Source organism: Felis catus, chromosome A2 (genome assembly GCF_018350175.1).
Source record: "Felis catus isolate Fca126 chromosome A2, F.catus_Fca126_mat1.0, whole genome shotgun sequence".
Lineage (NCBI taxonomy): Eukaryota > Metazoa > Chordata > Mammalia > Carnivora > Felidae > Felis > Felis catus.
This window is the reverse complement of record NC_058369.1, coordinates 53,206,232-53,222,502: the sequence shown is the minus strand read 5'-3', so window position 1 is coordinate 53,222,502 and position 16,271 is coordinate 53,206,232. Positions and strand designations below refer to the sequence as shown.

At 41.0% G+C, this 16,271-nt stretch overlaps 1 protein-coding gene across 1 annotated transcript in view; it reads right to left on the bottom strand.

Annotated features, from left to right (window-relative positions):
• The window catches only part of SYN2 (synapsin II), a 197,139-nt gene that overhangs the window by 47,333 nt on the left and 133,535 nt on the right, over positions 1–16,271 (bottom strand). The window contains exons 2-4 of the mRNA XM_023250026.2: positions 4,015–4,072; positions 2,608–2,699; positions 254–410 (exon numbers count right to left, since the gene is read on the bottom strand). Of these exons, the coding sequence (XP_023105794.1) occupies positions 254–410; positions 2,608–2,699; positions 4,015–4,072 (307 nt within the window). The remainder of the gene's footprint in view (positions 1–253; positions 411–2,607; positions 2,700–4,014; positions 4,073–16,271) is intronic.

The following is a 16,271-nucleotide window of genomic DNA, read 5'->3' as shown; positions in this document are numbered from 1 at the left end:
CAGCCTACCGACTCGTAAAGATTTCTTTATAGAAGCTTTGTGTGGCTTTGTTGTGAGACCAAAGGTCCACTCTGCAGCAAAGGCAGCCCAGCCCATGATGATAATGTTTTATTGTGAGAGCCTACCCTACCCCTTGTCCCATTTGAAGCTCCTCCCATATCCTCACAGCTTTGCCTAATGAGCCTTGATTATCAGTGGTCCCCCCTGGGGGACTGGGAGCTACAGGATCTGGGGAGAAGGGGATCTCACTCACCACCCATGGCTTGTCACAGAAGTTGTAAATGGATTCCAGTGAGTTGATGCTGGGGAGGCCTGCATACTGCATGCCAATAATCAGGTGGCGGAAGTCCTCATTCTCTGCCATGCCAAATGCATGCTGCCGGATAAGCACAAAGTCCGGCCGGAAGGACCTGGTAAAAAATGTAGAGGCAAGTTTCCCATCAACCAGCATCTCAGGTCACACATCATCTTGTCTCCTATTTCCAAAGCCCTAGATAGAAAAGGGATATTCAGGGCCACCTGGTGTAAGCCCCTCATTTTATTATTATTATTCTTTCATGGACTAGGAAGTGAGGTAATTATGGTACTTCTCAGAGGAAATTTAAGGAACAGATGTATGAAGTTCCCTTATTCCTCTGGATTAAGCATTGTCTTTTTCTAAGGTACAAATTCCTCAGGAGGGAAGAAGTACTTTCAGACCCATACACCTTAAATGAACAAGAATATGGGGAAATGTGAGAACAGAAGTTCCTTGTGGCTTCAGAGTTCGTGCTCCAAGAGGCTCCCAGAAGACTCTAAGGACAACATATGTGGCTGACTTCACAACCCTGCCACGGAGATCCCTGATCTTAGTGCCCTCTTCCAACTGCTTAAAGCTGATCAGGCCCCCAGGAGAGTAAGGGTTCAGGCTTACTGAGAACAGATGCCAAGCTTCCCGATGTTATCCTTCCAAAGCGTATGCTAGGGAGGGGTGCAAATATTTCTCGAAGAACTGAGGTTGAGCAATGGCTACAGGAAGCACTGGGAGTACAGAATGTTCCCATGCATGGGAAGGCTTCCTGTGTTTCCCCTCTAGCCAGCAAAGCTCCTTGCCTCAGCTGCTCCATCTTCATGCCCTGACTCCAGAGGAACCCCATCTTTCCAGAGAGTCAGTTCTGTGGCAGCATCCACCCTCAAGGCTCTAGAGCTTGCCAGTTTCATACCGTATGCAGTGACCTACCTCGTTCTCTGCCCAGGCCACCCATCCAACCCCGATCTGCAGCTCCAGTACCACCTGGCCTCAAAGACCAGTCTTTTTAATGTGGGGTTGGAAGAAGCCCTCCTCAGTCACGCAAGGGACTTAGCATCAAGTCAGTATGGCATGTGCTAGAGCTGTTCTGACTTCCTTGTGCCCAAGTTCTGGGAAACTGGCTCCAGCCTATATGCCTGAGATCAAAACTTACATATCAGTTATAGGAACTGAGCTGCAGACTTCCTACACAGGCCAGCTCTCAAGTTCCTACACTCGTACCTGGAAGGGCCTGCCTTATTCTTGCCAGATCCCTCCTGATACCCACTATGGACTTTTCTGTCACCACCTGCTTCTGTGCATGCATCCCTATGACTCATTCTACCTGCAGCTGGAGGAGCCCATCGTTTTCTTGAGCTCACTCCCTACCTGAACGGACATCTATTTTACTGTCCTCCTCAGTCTCCAGGATGGAGGAGTTTACATTTCCCTGTTGTTAAGTTCCCGACACCTGAGTTTTGCCTTCCTTGTCACTGAGCCAGTTCCTGTTGGACACTGGAGACCTCAGTGTCGGGATGCTGCAGATGGAGGTAGGGAAGAGGATAAAGTGAAGATTCTTCCTGGAGCAAGATTCTGAAGTCTAAAAACCTGATGCCATGCTGGACCCCTCGGAAGAATGACACTGTGGGAACCATTTTTCCCAATCTGGAATTCTCATTACCTCCCCTAACAGAATTGTTGTATTAGATTTGATCACATCTATAAGTGATATGATCCAACACACCACCTGGCATGTGAGTGTCCTGTTAACTGCAAATTTTCTTCCATCCACAATGTCCCTTCCAACCTAGACTTTCCTATCAGACTTATGAATTCCCAGGACTAAGGAATATAGAAAGAATACAGAGATGGGGGTTGAAAGAATACAGGGCTAGGGGTTAAGAGAATAGAGAAACACAAGGTTCTGCCAGCAACTCACTGAGTAAATTGAAGAAAATCAATGCAAAATAGAAGGCTGAACTAGATCAGAGGTTTTCAAACCTTTTTTTTTAAGCGAAGGAATCCTATTTTCCAGGGAAAATATAAAAGCACAAAATCACACTGGTGGAAGGGGTGCTGGGGTCTAGAACTCCCCTAATAGGGCTCTAGTTACATCTAAATGAGTCCTGAGTCCTTTCTCTACCAATGGACTAAGAGCTCTGCCTTAGTTTTCTCCGCCTTCCTCTACTACTTGTCCATAGCACACATCATTAACTTCTGTACAATATACACAGCACTGCCTTCTCAATCCAACACTTGACTTTGAAACCACCTCTGCAAACCAGAGACAATAACTCCGAAGACTGTGACAGTGACCCTGAAGACAGAAAGGAGCTTACCGGACAACCTTTGTGCCATTCCGGAGCACCTGCATATCCACAGCATACGTCCCATCTGCATGGGCCACCAGGTTGAGCTCTGAAAATTCCGCCTGGAAAATAACAGTAGGGGATTAAGAGGGTACATTACATGTTACATGTTTTGGTTTTTTTTTAACTATAGTTAAAATTGTAAAAAAAATAAAAATAAAAATAAATAAATAAAAATAAAAATAAATAAATAAAAATAACGGTAGGGAAATAAGATCACAATCCTTTGCCAAGTTCTCCCCAGAGCAGCAGCAGCTTTTCCCCTAAACATTTATTCAGTTTTCAAATATTTTCACAAACTGATCTCATCCAGCTCTCATAGCAACTCTGTGAGGCAAGAAGGACAGAGAGAATTCTCCCTATTTACCAAAGAAGCAGTTAAGTGACTTTTCTGGAAAATAAAACTTAGTGTTGGCAGAGACTGGAGCAAAGCTCAGGTGTTCTGACTCCCCTGTGCTGACTTTCTACAGAGCAGGAACACAAACTGAGGCAACATGCCCTCTGTCAGTTTCAACATAAAAACACCAGGTTTTAGTTTAGGCAACCGGGTTTTACTTCTGCTCTGCCCCCATTTAGCTCCATAAGACTTTAAGCAAGTCACTTCACCTCTCGGGGTGGGAGGCGGGGAGGGTTTCTTTCATCTATAAAATGGGAATAATTTGTAATCAACCCTGCCTATCTAACAAGTTGTTTTAAGAACTGAATGCAACAATGCATAGGAGAGTACTCTGTAAATCACAGCACTCTGTGTAAGGAATGACAAGTAACTTCTATCATTACATAGAAAATACATGCATTGTTTCAACTGGACACCCCTTCTCCACCCAAATGGACTTAATTATCTCTATCTATTACAATGCAAAGGGTAGAGGAAGATTAAAAAAAAGGGGGGGGGTGATTTCAGTACTTTGCTACATTACAAACAAGGTGTTCTTTTGAAATTCTCTCTGCAGTGTAGCCTCACACCCAGAATAGGCACCACTGGAGGCTGCACAACTGAATGCCAGATATGTGCCAACCCAGGAAAATCATGCAACCAACAATACGGAGGTATGGCCGGTGTCCCAGGAAGACATTCCCCTAAGGTTTTCCTCAGCCTGAGAACTGTGTACTGCAAGAAGTCCCTAAGAGCCACACTCCTCGCTTCTTTACAGACACCAGCACCATGAAAGAAAGTCAGGAAGTTGAAATGCAGCCTTCATAACCATATCTCATAGGCAGAAAATCCCCAGGGAGAGGGGTGAGGGAAGGAGATGGAGAGCCTAGAATCCAGTGACAGACACTGAACTCTACTCTGAAGAACTAGATTGTTCACTGTGGGATGTCAAGAAAGAACAATGATGATGCAGATGTAACTCTGGGCTTCAGGGTGATTACCTGTTCCACTTTGATATCATAATCTCCAAGGACTTTTTTGCCCCGGAAGCACTTGGCCCTGGAAAAAGGGGAAAAAAAAAAAACCCACACAAATTAGTATCATAGAAGTGTTTGAGATCAGGAATTCATGATCATAAAGAAGAGGACCATAGTAGAGAGAACCCCAGAATGAGAGGGTTGGACCCTATAACTCAGCTACTGGATCATCACGAGACAGCCTCAAGCAAACAAACCACTTCCTCTCCTTTATGCTCAGCTTGCCTACACATAAAATAATCCAAAGCACTTTTTCACTCCTAGATTTTGCAATTTTTATGATAACATCCTTGGTCTTTGGGCTACAAAAGAAGTCTAGAAGTAGGGATTCCCCTAATGTTATTCCTTGTAAAGAGCAGGTCAGTCTTACACATATACTTTGCTTATCTTCCTCTATCCCACAAGTCACTCTGATTTTCTACTTGGGCTCTGCCCTTGGAGTTTTTAAAGAAACTGTTATCACTTTACCCCTTCATACCCATACTTCCAAAAAGGATTTGAGGCAATTAATAATTTAAAAGGCAATATAACCAACAAAGTAAGGATTAAAGGACAATCAATGAATGACAGAGTTAATTATACCAGAAAATAAATTTTAAAAGGGAAGAGGCTGAGGAATGCTGCTATAATTGAACACAAAACCTATCTTGTATTTCTGAATTTCAGTCAAGAAAATTAGTCAGGCTGAGTTATATAGTAATTATTATCTTCCTATCTTGTCATGGATCTAGAGGAACGTCATATTAATGCATCAGTGTCTTCAGAGCCCCTCATAAGTGGACTGTGTTTATGTTTATATTTCTATCCATTCCTACTTTGCTCTTAACTCCCCATCCTCACCCCCATAAGATTTTCTTATCTGTCCATTTAGGCTACTTCTCTATATGGGAAAAGGGCCTTTCCACACTATACCTGTTAGCTGGGTTGGTCCCACTTTCCCAGTGCTTGAAATTTCAAATTAGCATACTTCACTGGTGGGTTTCTAGAAGTCCCTCTCCAAAATAAAGGGATAAATTAACATTTATTGGACATCATGTTCCAGGAATTGTATGTACGTTGCTTTCAAGAAGATCTCTCTTAATCCTCATAACAACTTATGAGACAGAAAAGTATTCATTTCTGAGATGAGGAAACCAAGACTCAGAGGAGGAAAATGGCATATTCAAGGTCACATGGCAAGTTAGTGACAGAGCCAGTCAGTATTCACACCCACGTGTGGGTTCAGTGCCCTTGGGACTGTATAGTACTGTCTCCCTCTGCTGATTCATTCTCTCCATTTTCACTCCCACCATTACAAAAACTGACTCGTCATTTGTGCTACATTGCATGTTTTTTCCCTATTTTCCTTCTTCCGCTCAAAAGGACTTGATGTTGTGAGCACTATTTCCACTACAAATACTTCCTACCCTGGTTCCTGTGAACTACCCAGGACGAGGCCAAGATATTTCCTTTCCTCTCTGGATTCTGGAACAGTCCGTTCTAGGAAGTTATCATTTGTCCTAAGTCCCTGGCCACCCTTAAATTGCTCCCCAGAGGTACTCAGCCATCCTGGAGCTGGATCACTGAAGCCTATCCCCCCAACCTTTGTTCCAATACCTTAGTGAGCTTCATCAGCTTGCTTACAGAACCCTGTTCAACATCCATAGGTCTGTAAGCCCCTCCAGCAAGGGGCCTGTACCCTATCCTGTCTCCTTGGCTACAGTTCCATCTTATTTATGAATTTAAATGATAGTCTATAGTGGCACTATCACTGCTCTGTAGATTTTTGACTCTGGAGATCTTTTCCATGACTATAAAAAGGAGAAATGGAGTAAATGACCCTAGAGGTTCCTTTCTTGTGTTGATGAGGTGTGTCTACCTTGTTATCAGCAATGCTTTTCTGATGCTTCCTTCTATCTTCCTGTCTCAAAATAGCTCTTGTTCTGTGAGGTAAGTCTCAGAGCCATTAACAATAACCTCTCATTCAGTATGATACCTTGCACTTTCAAAGCACATTCCTTGCCTTATTTGTCCCTTACAACTTGGTGAGGCAGCCAGGGCAGATAGTGATGTCCATCTGACTGATGGGGAAATTGAAACCCAGAGCAGTTAAATAATATACCCAAACCACAGAAAAGTTCTTAGGGGTTAAGCCTAGAACTAAGAGTTTACATCTAGGTGCTTACGTGTCACCAAGTATTTTAATTCACTTGCACTTGCTTATTTTGTGAGTTTTAAACACTGATACTGAAGTATATTTATAGATTCTGGCTGGGTTTATCTGCCACTTCCTGCACCTGCCCAGTGACCAAGTCAGCTAACGATACTGTTTTCATGCCTTCTCCCCAGCCCCACCTCTCCAATGATCTTAATGCTTTTTCCTTAAGGTAATTTGTCCTGTTGAAAATCTTGGTCTGTGTTTCCCGGCTCTGGGTCACTGACCTCTCTTGGCTGAGCCAATCTTATAAAAAAGAAGCTGAGATAGCAACTGGATGGGGCAGAGACGTTTTCTGGAGAATGAGCACATTCTCCCAGCTCTGGCCCTTGGAAATTTTGGTTCCAGATATTTTTATGAAGAATCTTGCTTGTAACTTACAAGCAAGTGACAGAAGTGACAGAAGTACCTGCTGATATTTAAGAGAGGACTGTTAGGAGGCAGTGTGTTAGAATCCAGAGAAGCTGTGAATCCAGAGAAGCTAGCTGAAATCCTAGCCTTAACCTTTCCTGGCTCTGTGACCTTAGGCAAGTGGCTTAAATTAAACAACAACAAAAAAGGTATGTCATGTGGTGAAATCAACCAAAATCTACCTTCAAAAGCACACAAAAGAATAAGATAAAAAATAAGTTTCTCCTTTCCCATTCCTTTTTCATCACACATAATCCTCATTACCAGTTGCAAGCATATCCTTCCAGTGTGGGGAAAATGTGTGTATGTTATCTGCATACATATATGCTTCATACATACATATAGTATCATGCTACATAAACTCTTCTTTTTTGAAACTTGATTTTTAAAAAAAAATTTTTTTTTCAACGTTTATTTATTTTTGGGACAGAGAGAGACAGAGCATGAACGGGGGAGGGGCAGAGAGAGAGGGAGACACAGAATCGGAAACAGGCTCCAGGCTCTGAGCCATCAGCCCAGAGCCCGACGCGGGGCTCGAACTCATGGACCGCGAGATCGTGACCTGGCTGAAGTCGGACGCTTAACCGACTGCGCCACCCAGGCGCCCCTGAAACTTGATTTTTATTGCACTTGATAAAACATCTTAGTGATATGCTTTCAGCACATACTGATGGACCTCTTTCTAATAGTTGCAAGAAATTCTATTTGAAAGTCATACAGTAATTTCACCAATATATATTGGTGAGTGTTTAGATTTCCAGTTTGGGGTTATTTTTGACATTATAAACAGTGCTATAATGGCTAACATTTAAGAATATATCCATAGAGGGGCACCTGGGTGGCTCAGCTGGTTAAGCATTTGCCTCTTGATTTTGGCTCAGGCCATGATCTCATGGGTTCCTGAGATTGAGCTCTGCCTCAGGCTCTGTGCTAACAGTGCAGAGCCTGCTTGGAATTCTTTCTCTCCCCTTCCCTTGCTCTGTCTCAAAATAAATACATAAACATTAAAAAAAAAAAAGAGAATCTATCCATAGGATAAAGAACTTATTTTTCCTAGCTGTACTGAGGTAGAATTGACAAATAAAATTGTATACATTTAGTGTATATCATGATTTAATATACCCATACTTTGTGAATTGGGATTAGCACATTACATGTCTATCACCTCACACAGTTACCATTTTGTGTGTGTGGTGAGGACACTTAAGATGTAATCTCTTAGAAAATTTCAAGTACACTCTACAATTTTATTAACTATAGTCACCATGTTGTACATTAGAAGGATAAACAATTTATTGCAGAACTGCTGGTGCAAGGAACATACAGAGTTACAGTTTTTACTGACATTGTCACACTGTCCTCCCCACCCTCCCCTGATGCCCCAAGAAAAATACACCACTCTCCTCAGTGTTTGAAAGTTTGGGAAAGTTACTTCACCTCCCTTAGTTCCCTTCCTCCCTCCCTAACCTCATAGTCTCTTGCATAAACAGGGCACAGAGAAGGACTTTCTGACTGGCAATCTTGTCAAATCAACCCAAATTCACCTCCTTGTTCTCAACCCTAAACAGAACCCAAGATGTACATCCTTGAAGCACAGACTAAAAATATCTATGGTGCCTGTGTTGTCAATTTCCCCCTATTGTACATTTTCTTAACAAGCCTAGCAGCTGAGGATCTATGTGAGTTTAATGGCTTGCAGCTTCCTTGATGGGCCAGGCAATGAACCATCTTCCCTTATTGCTAAAATGAGTACAGCCTTCTAGATTTAACTCTTCTTACTCAAGGCAATGAACACATTCACCAATCTCACCAATTCCTATTCAACTAGGGCTTATGAGGCTGAGGAACACAATTTCAAAACACTTCTCTGCTAAGGCCGCCTCAAAACTTGTTGGCCCAACCTATGCAAGCCCAACTTAAATTCTCCCTGTTTTATGCATGGGATAATGGAGAAAGGTCTAGAAATAGAAGCCAGTTTTGTTGGGTTCAGGCCTAGTTCTACCACTTTTCAGGAGTCTGACTTGACAATAGTTGCCTCTCTGAGCCTTAGTTTCCTCATATACAAAACAGGGCTGATAATAATTGTAATACTCATAGCAAGCATACACTGTGTGCTAGCCACTATTCTAAGTATTTTATTTTATATATTTTACCTCATTTATTAATACCTTACTCACAGGTCATTGTGAAGACTTAATAAAGCCAGATGAGAATAACGGACATGAAAGTGTTTTGGAAACTCTGAAATGCTATGTAAATACAAACTACTATTAGCAAAATGCAACAAATATTTATGTACCAGGTATTACTGCTGTTTTATTATTACCACAGCCAACATGGCCTCTTCCTCCTCTGAACTTTCATCCCATTTATTGTCTGCTTATGATATTTGGCTCACAGCATCATCATCTGATACCACCTTTCAAACTCAGTTGTCTAATAATCTGGGATACCCCTCTCCCACCCTGAGCCTTAGACAACTGGATTATGTAATAATGCTTGGTTCAAGGACCACCCACAAGTGAGCCCTGGATTTTCCAGAACATTTTGGCATTTTAATAATGATTATGTGCTGTTGTCTGCTTATATGCTCTGAGCTAAGGCCTGTACAAACATAATCATTGTGTCCATAAATTTCCAACTCCTTCACTGAGCTATGTACTTACCTAGGTTCATAATCAGGGCTTGCTTATTAACTGGAGTTAATGTTATGTTAATGTTAGGAGTGATGGTTTTGGCCAGACAAATGGAGAAGACCAGAAGGGGCCACCTTCAGGATTGACTGAACAGAGCCTGTCACTGCAGGCCCAAGTTCCTCCTTTCTTCCTGCATTGCACATCTGAGGGCACGTGCGCGTCTGTTCTTTCTTCCCCACATGAAAATCTGTTCTCAATCTCCAACCACACTGGAACTAAAGGGCCCAAAAACAGCCTTAAGTGTAAATCTTCCCTAGGTGCCTGAGGTTTATATAGGGATCAAAACCCCAATCTAGAATATGAAAGCACTAACAAGCATTCTTAGAGCTCTGGAACCAGTCTAGCACTTAGTAAATACCTGGCACTGGTGTGGACACTTATCTTTAACAAGGTGCTTAGTTTCTGGCACTCACTGTCTCACTGGCCTTGTTCTTTCAGCCAAGCATCTCTAGGCATGAAGAAGTTAGAAAGTAAACTGGAAATATTAGAGGATTCCTATTTCCCACCCTACACTCAAAGGGTAAAATTAGGCCTGCTAGTCTTGCAGAGGGTTTATGAGGTCCTGCCGCCACCCACTGGCAAGATGTGTACTGCCACCAACCCCACTAGCCCAGGAATATCCCTCCAGGTGCTCATTTGCTGCCTTGACAAACCATGCCTGAAAATTCACTTTCTTCTAGAAAGTGTGTGTCCATATACCCCAAGCTACATATCTGGCTTTTTGCAATCTCTAGAAAGAAAGGCTACAATTTGTCAATAAATTCAACAACAATTTACTGAGTACCCAATAGTAGGTGCTGGAACTGTAAAAATGCATCAGCAGTTGCCAAGTAGAGAAAGCACAGTCTAGAAAAGGAGAATGATGTCCATTACCAATACAGGCAATTGCTAAGTTCCTTTTCAACTCTTAAGATTTATAACCAGTATTCACATTCCCACCTTTCAATCTTTCTTTAAAAAAATACTTGAAGTGCACAACTAAAACAGAAGTTTCATATAACTCAGAAACATGTAGTGAAAAGCAAGTTCCCTCTACCTTTACGAAGCTTACAGATTAGTGGAGAACAGAAGCATAAATAAAATGTATAAATATAAATTTAGGGTATAAGCTATAGCAGGAGTATAAACAAGGCATGTTAGGAACTCAAAGGAGGGAATTCTCTTTGCCTGGAGAAGTCTAGGAGGGCTCTAGAAAGGGAATCTTAAAGTCTTAAAGAATGAGTAGGAATTTGCCACATAAGAAGAAGGAAGCGGGGCGCCTGGGTGGCGCAGTCGGTTAAGCGTCCGACTTCAGCCAGGTCACGATCTCGCGGTCCGTGAGTTCGAGCCCCGCGTCAGGCTCTGGGCTGATGGCTCGGAGCCTGGAGCCTGTTTCTGATTCTGTGTCTCCCTCTCTCTCTGCCCCTCCCCCATTCATGCTCTGTCTCTCTCTGTCCCAAAAATAAATAAACGTTGAAAAAAAAAATTAAAAAAAAAAAAAAAGAAGAAGGAAGCAGAATTGAATGGCTGAGTATAAAGGCACAGAAGCTACGTAAGCACAGAACACTGCGGTGGACCCCCTGACTGCAGGGAAGGACACTGTAAGCTGAGCAGTGAGAGCTGCAGGTACAGAGAAAGGGAAGCATCTAACCGGCAAAGGGTTCAGATGTCAGGCTGAATAGTTGGGACTTAATGGCTAGTTTACAAAAGTTTTTAAAACTTTTTATTGTGAAAAAACTACCCTCATCAGTTATCAATATTTTGCCCATCATTTTCAACTATCACCCTCACTGTTGAGACTATTGTTTGAGTGTTTTAAAACAAATCCAAAATTTCATACCATTTCTTCTATAACACTTTAAATACTATCTCTGGCGATGATGCATTTTTTATTGTAGCAAAATATACATAACAAAATTTGCCATTTAAACATTTTTAAGTCTAAAATTCAGTGGTGTTAAATACATTCACAACGTGCAGTCATCATCACTATTTCCAAAAATTTTCACCATTCCAAATAGAAACTGGAGCCATGAAACAATAACTGCCCATATCCCATCCCCATCTCATCCCTGATAATCTACTTTCTGTCTATGAGTTTGGCTATCCTGGGTAATGACTTTTTAACACTTAATTTAGTATTAATAATTAATAATTTTTAACATCTTTACTGTTAAAATAAATTTTAACATCTTTAAAATTTTCCCAATTGTCTCCAAAAATACTGTCAAAGAGGGGTGCCTGGGTGGCCCAGTCGGTTAAGCATACAACTTCAACTCAGGTCATGATCTTGTAGTTCGTGAGTTCAAGCCCCGCATTGTGCTCTGTGCTGACAGCTCAGAGCCAGGAGCCTACTTCAGATTCTGTGTCTCCCTCTCTCTGCCCCTCTCCTGCTTGTGCTCTGTTTCTTTCTCTCCCTCAAAAATAAATAAACATTAGAAAAATTTAAAAATACTGTCAAAGATGTTAAGCAGGGAGGTGACATGATCAGTTGTGCCTAAGATCTGAGAAACCACTTATCTGGAATGTGGGAGAGACTGGAGGGAACAAACCAGGGCTTGAGATCATCTGGGAAGCTGGTGCAGTAAGTAGATTTCAGTACTTGCTATCTTACCAGTACACAACCAAACCGATAGCTACTGCACAGCATTCATCTGGCAACTCAATTGATAACTTAATTGATTAGGCCTAGAAACCTAGCACCTGCCTGGAAAATGACAGTTATTTAAGAAGATATTTAAGAAGAAATTAGCTAAGAGGATTTAATGAAATGATAGAAAGTGGTATATGATTCCTACTAAAGATGTTCTGGAACAGAGACATAAATCAGACCTAAAATAGTCAGGGTCTTAATATTGGTAAAGGGTTCTTAACTCAAATTTGGACTTGTTTTCTAATTCACAAACCATAAAACCCCATATGTGGAGAAATGTCTGTTACAGATAATTGGTTTAGGAATGAGAAGCAAACAACAGGAATGAGTGAACACTTTTCCGGATAAAAAGTTCTGTGGCTAGTCCTTGATGTTATTAATTCAGTGATTAAATTGTTCTACAACAAGGCTCTGCAACAAGGCACTTTTTACATAGAAAGCAAGTTGCATGGTGTCTTAGTTAACATTCATATAAATGATCTGGAAGAGAGTACAAGGGGAAATTGCCAAGTTGCAGATGGCATTCAGCTCTTCCAGGGATTAAAATGCCAAGCTGATTAGGGATAAACTGAAAGAAGATGTGGACGTGGGCAGAAAAGTGGCAGAGGAGTTTTAATGTGACTAAGTGTAAGAAAACACATTCAGGGGAAATGATCTTATCACAGGATCATGAGTGTTCAACTACAATCCAGTAAAGGAACCTGAAATGACAGGGGAGGAAAAAAAAAGACATCAGTCCTGTACAATGTCACAGACAAAACACAAAAAGATCAAGAGTGAAAGATTTTAAAATGTTGGGTATCATCAGAAAGTTTACTGGAAACCCAATACAAAGAGTTTCTTACAGGGGCTCCTGGGTGGCTCAGTCAGTTGAGCATCGGACTTCGGCTCAGGCTATGATCTCACAGTCCATGAGCTTGAGCCCCATGTCAGGCTCTGTGCTGATAGCTCGGACCCTGGAGCCTGCTTCGGATTCCGCGTCTCTCTCTCTGCCCCTCCCCTGCTCATGCTCTGTCTGTTTCTGTCTCTCTCTCTTTCAAAAATGAATAAACATTTAAAAAAAATTTTTTTAAAGTAATAAAGAGTTTCTTACACTCTGACCTCATCTTGTACAAACTATAGGATGTCCATATTTTTGACTCAGCATATTAGGTCCACTTGTCTAAAAACAAATAACATAATGAAAGTAGAAATGGCTCAGGGAAAAAAGAACAAAATGTAAAGGCTCTGATGTTAGGAAAGACTTCAATAAAATCTTCAGTCTGTAAAGGTAAAGATCCAAAGAGGACAGAAGTAATATGAAGGAGGGAAAGAGAACACTGAATGACTACATACGTCATTCATCCCAGATAACCAATTAATCTCACGATACTTCATGCCTTACAGGAATGTCATCGCAATGTTACAGGTTTTATAGGAAAATGAGGCTCAGATAAATTAAGTGACTTGGTTAAAGGTAGTAGTTAGTAGGTGGCAGAGCTGGTAAAATTAAATTTCAGGACCTCTGATGATCAAATTTAGAGACTGTTTAGTTTCTCAGATGGGGACTGTGCTCTATTCATTTTTGTATTCCCAATACCTGTCCTACTATTTGGCACATTTGCTCATTGTGAAAGAGTCCTGGGCTTGTAGGTCTCCGAAGATACCTACAGAGTCCATGTCTCTGGAATTTATATATTCGCTTAAGTTGTCTGTGGGACAACTTCAATAGCCTTAGATGGCAGATGAGACCCCTTAAGAAAAACAGCAAAAACTCAAAGCTCTGAAAATGACTAATTTCTAAGTAAACACCCCAGTTTGACTTCAGTTAGGAACACTAAATCACTTTTTCTGAGCAGATTTTCTGAAGATCTCTATTTTGGGGAATAATTAAATGATGCAGTATAACAAGATAAGATTATCGAATACAGAAGAAAAAAAAGAATCCTGTAATTCAGAACACATGATGGGAAGATTAGATGCATTTGTCTATAATTATAGTGGAGCTACAGAACAGAATGCTTTGGAGTCATGGGACAAATTCTCTTTCCATGACTGGCTTATAAAATTAAATCAGGCTGATTTGATTTTGGAGCAAAATGGGTCAGTTATGAAGTTTGCTTTAGAGAAACATCAAGCAAATATAATTTTCAAAAGATACAGATTTATTTTATGCTAGATAAACATGGTTCCTAGCCCTGGCAAAGCCCTAGGTTTAACTCCAGTGGAGGGTCACAAATCATACCCACCATTACCATCAAAGCTGCACGTTTCCATCCATTTATAGCAGTCAAGATATAAAGGAACATTCTGTATAATCTGGCCCCATCCTTCTATTTCAAATTTATCTCCTACCATTTCCCTCCTGCAAGACAGCTGCAGAGTTGTTGTGTGAATTAGAAAAAAAGCACCCTTTACTCCAGGTGGACACATTCCTGTACCCAGGTACCCTGGACTGGCAAAAAGAAGGTGGGGCTGAGTTTCATCCCTCACTAGTCTCCGCACTCAAATGCACTTGTATGGTGAAAAACCTGCACCAGCATATGTAGGAGCCCTGTCCTACCACCATTCAGACACTGAATGGTACTACTACATCAATCTACCACGCAGACACTGTTTCCCAGCTACCTCTCATCAAACTACTGCCTCTGTGCTTTGGTCTGCTTAGAAACCACCTCTTTCTCACAATAGCCAAGATGTGGAAACAACCTAAATGTCTAGTGATGGGCAAATGGATAAAGAAAGTGTGATGTATATGTATAATGGAATATTATTCAGCCTTTAAAAAGGTAGCTCTGTCATTTGCAATGACATGGATGAACCTGGAGGACATTATGCCAAGTAAAATAAGCCAGGTACAGATAAATACTGCATAATGCCACTTACATGTAGAATATAAAACAGTCAAACTTAGAAGCAGAGAGTAGAATGGTGGTTGTCAGGGGCTGGGGAGGCAGCAATTAGATGTTGGTCAAAGATTCCAAAGTTTCAGTTAGGCAAGATGAATGAGTTTTGAGGATCTAAAGTACATCAGGTAACAATTCTGTATTGTATTCTTGAAATTTTCTGAGAGTTCTCACCACAAAATTTACTGTGTTCTTAACACATACACACACCACAAAAGGTAATCTCAAAACATTTTTATGCATCTATTGAGATCTTATTGTTTTTCTTATTATATTTGCTGCTGTGGTGAATTACATTGATTGACATTGAAATGTTATATGAATTTTGAGTCCCTGGGATGAACCCCATTGGGTCATCATGCATAATCCTTTGTTTTCTTTTTAAAAAATGTTCATTTATTTTTGAGAGAGAGAGCACAAGTACAAGTAGGGGAGGGGCAGAGAGAGAGGGAGCCAAAGATCTGAAGCCGGCTCTGCGCTGACAGCAGAGAGCCCGATGTGGGGCTCGAACTCTCAAACCTTAAGATCATGACCTGAGCTGAAGCTGGACGTTAACCATCCAGGTTAATTGAGCCATCCAGGTGCCCCAAAGCATGATCCTTTTTATATATCATGGGATCATCTAAAATGCTAAAGTGCTATCACTAAAATGTTATTTAGGAATTGTTGAATCTATGTTTATTGGGGATTTTGGTTTGTGAGTTTTCTTTTTTTGTGGTGTTTTTGTCTTGTTTGATGTCAGAGTAATAATGCTGGCTTCACAGAATGAGCTGGGAGTAAGAATGTTTGTGGAACTTGTATTCTCTACCATAAATGTTTAAGAGAATTCACCTGTGAAGCAATCATAGACTTTGTACTTTTCTTCCAGCTTTTGGATCCAGGAACAAGTCTTACTTTATTATACAATGTTCTTTTTGATACCTAATCAGATTCAATTAATAACATGTTACAAAGAATGACTGCATCTAAATTTGTAGGTGGAATGGGATATAAGTCCTTTTCTCTTTGCTCTTATCCAAATTATTGTTAAGGCTATTGTAGCCTCAACAAAATTGGATGGAGAGTCTTATATTTTCTTTTCTGGTACAAATTTTATGAATTATCTTTCCATGTATCCTAAAACTTATTAAAGACCATTTGAAAATTAATGTTAAAAAAAAGGAAGGAAATCACCTCTTCTCATTCTTCAAGGTCCAAAACAAGTTCCTCCTCCTTTATGAAACCTTTCCTGTCCTTCCCTCTGATAGTGGTTTTCCTTTCCTTTGAAAGCTTAGTCTGAAACCCATTCCCTTGTCACTTTAGAGAGACACAGTTTAGTATAACCCACTGATTTTTCATTTATGTGTGCCTCTTCCTACTGTATCAGAGCCTTCTGAGGGTGCAGACTGTCTTATATTTCCTTC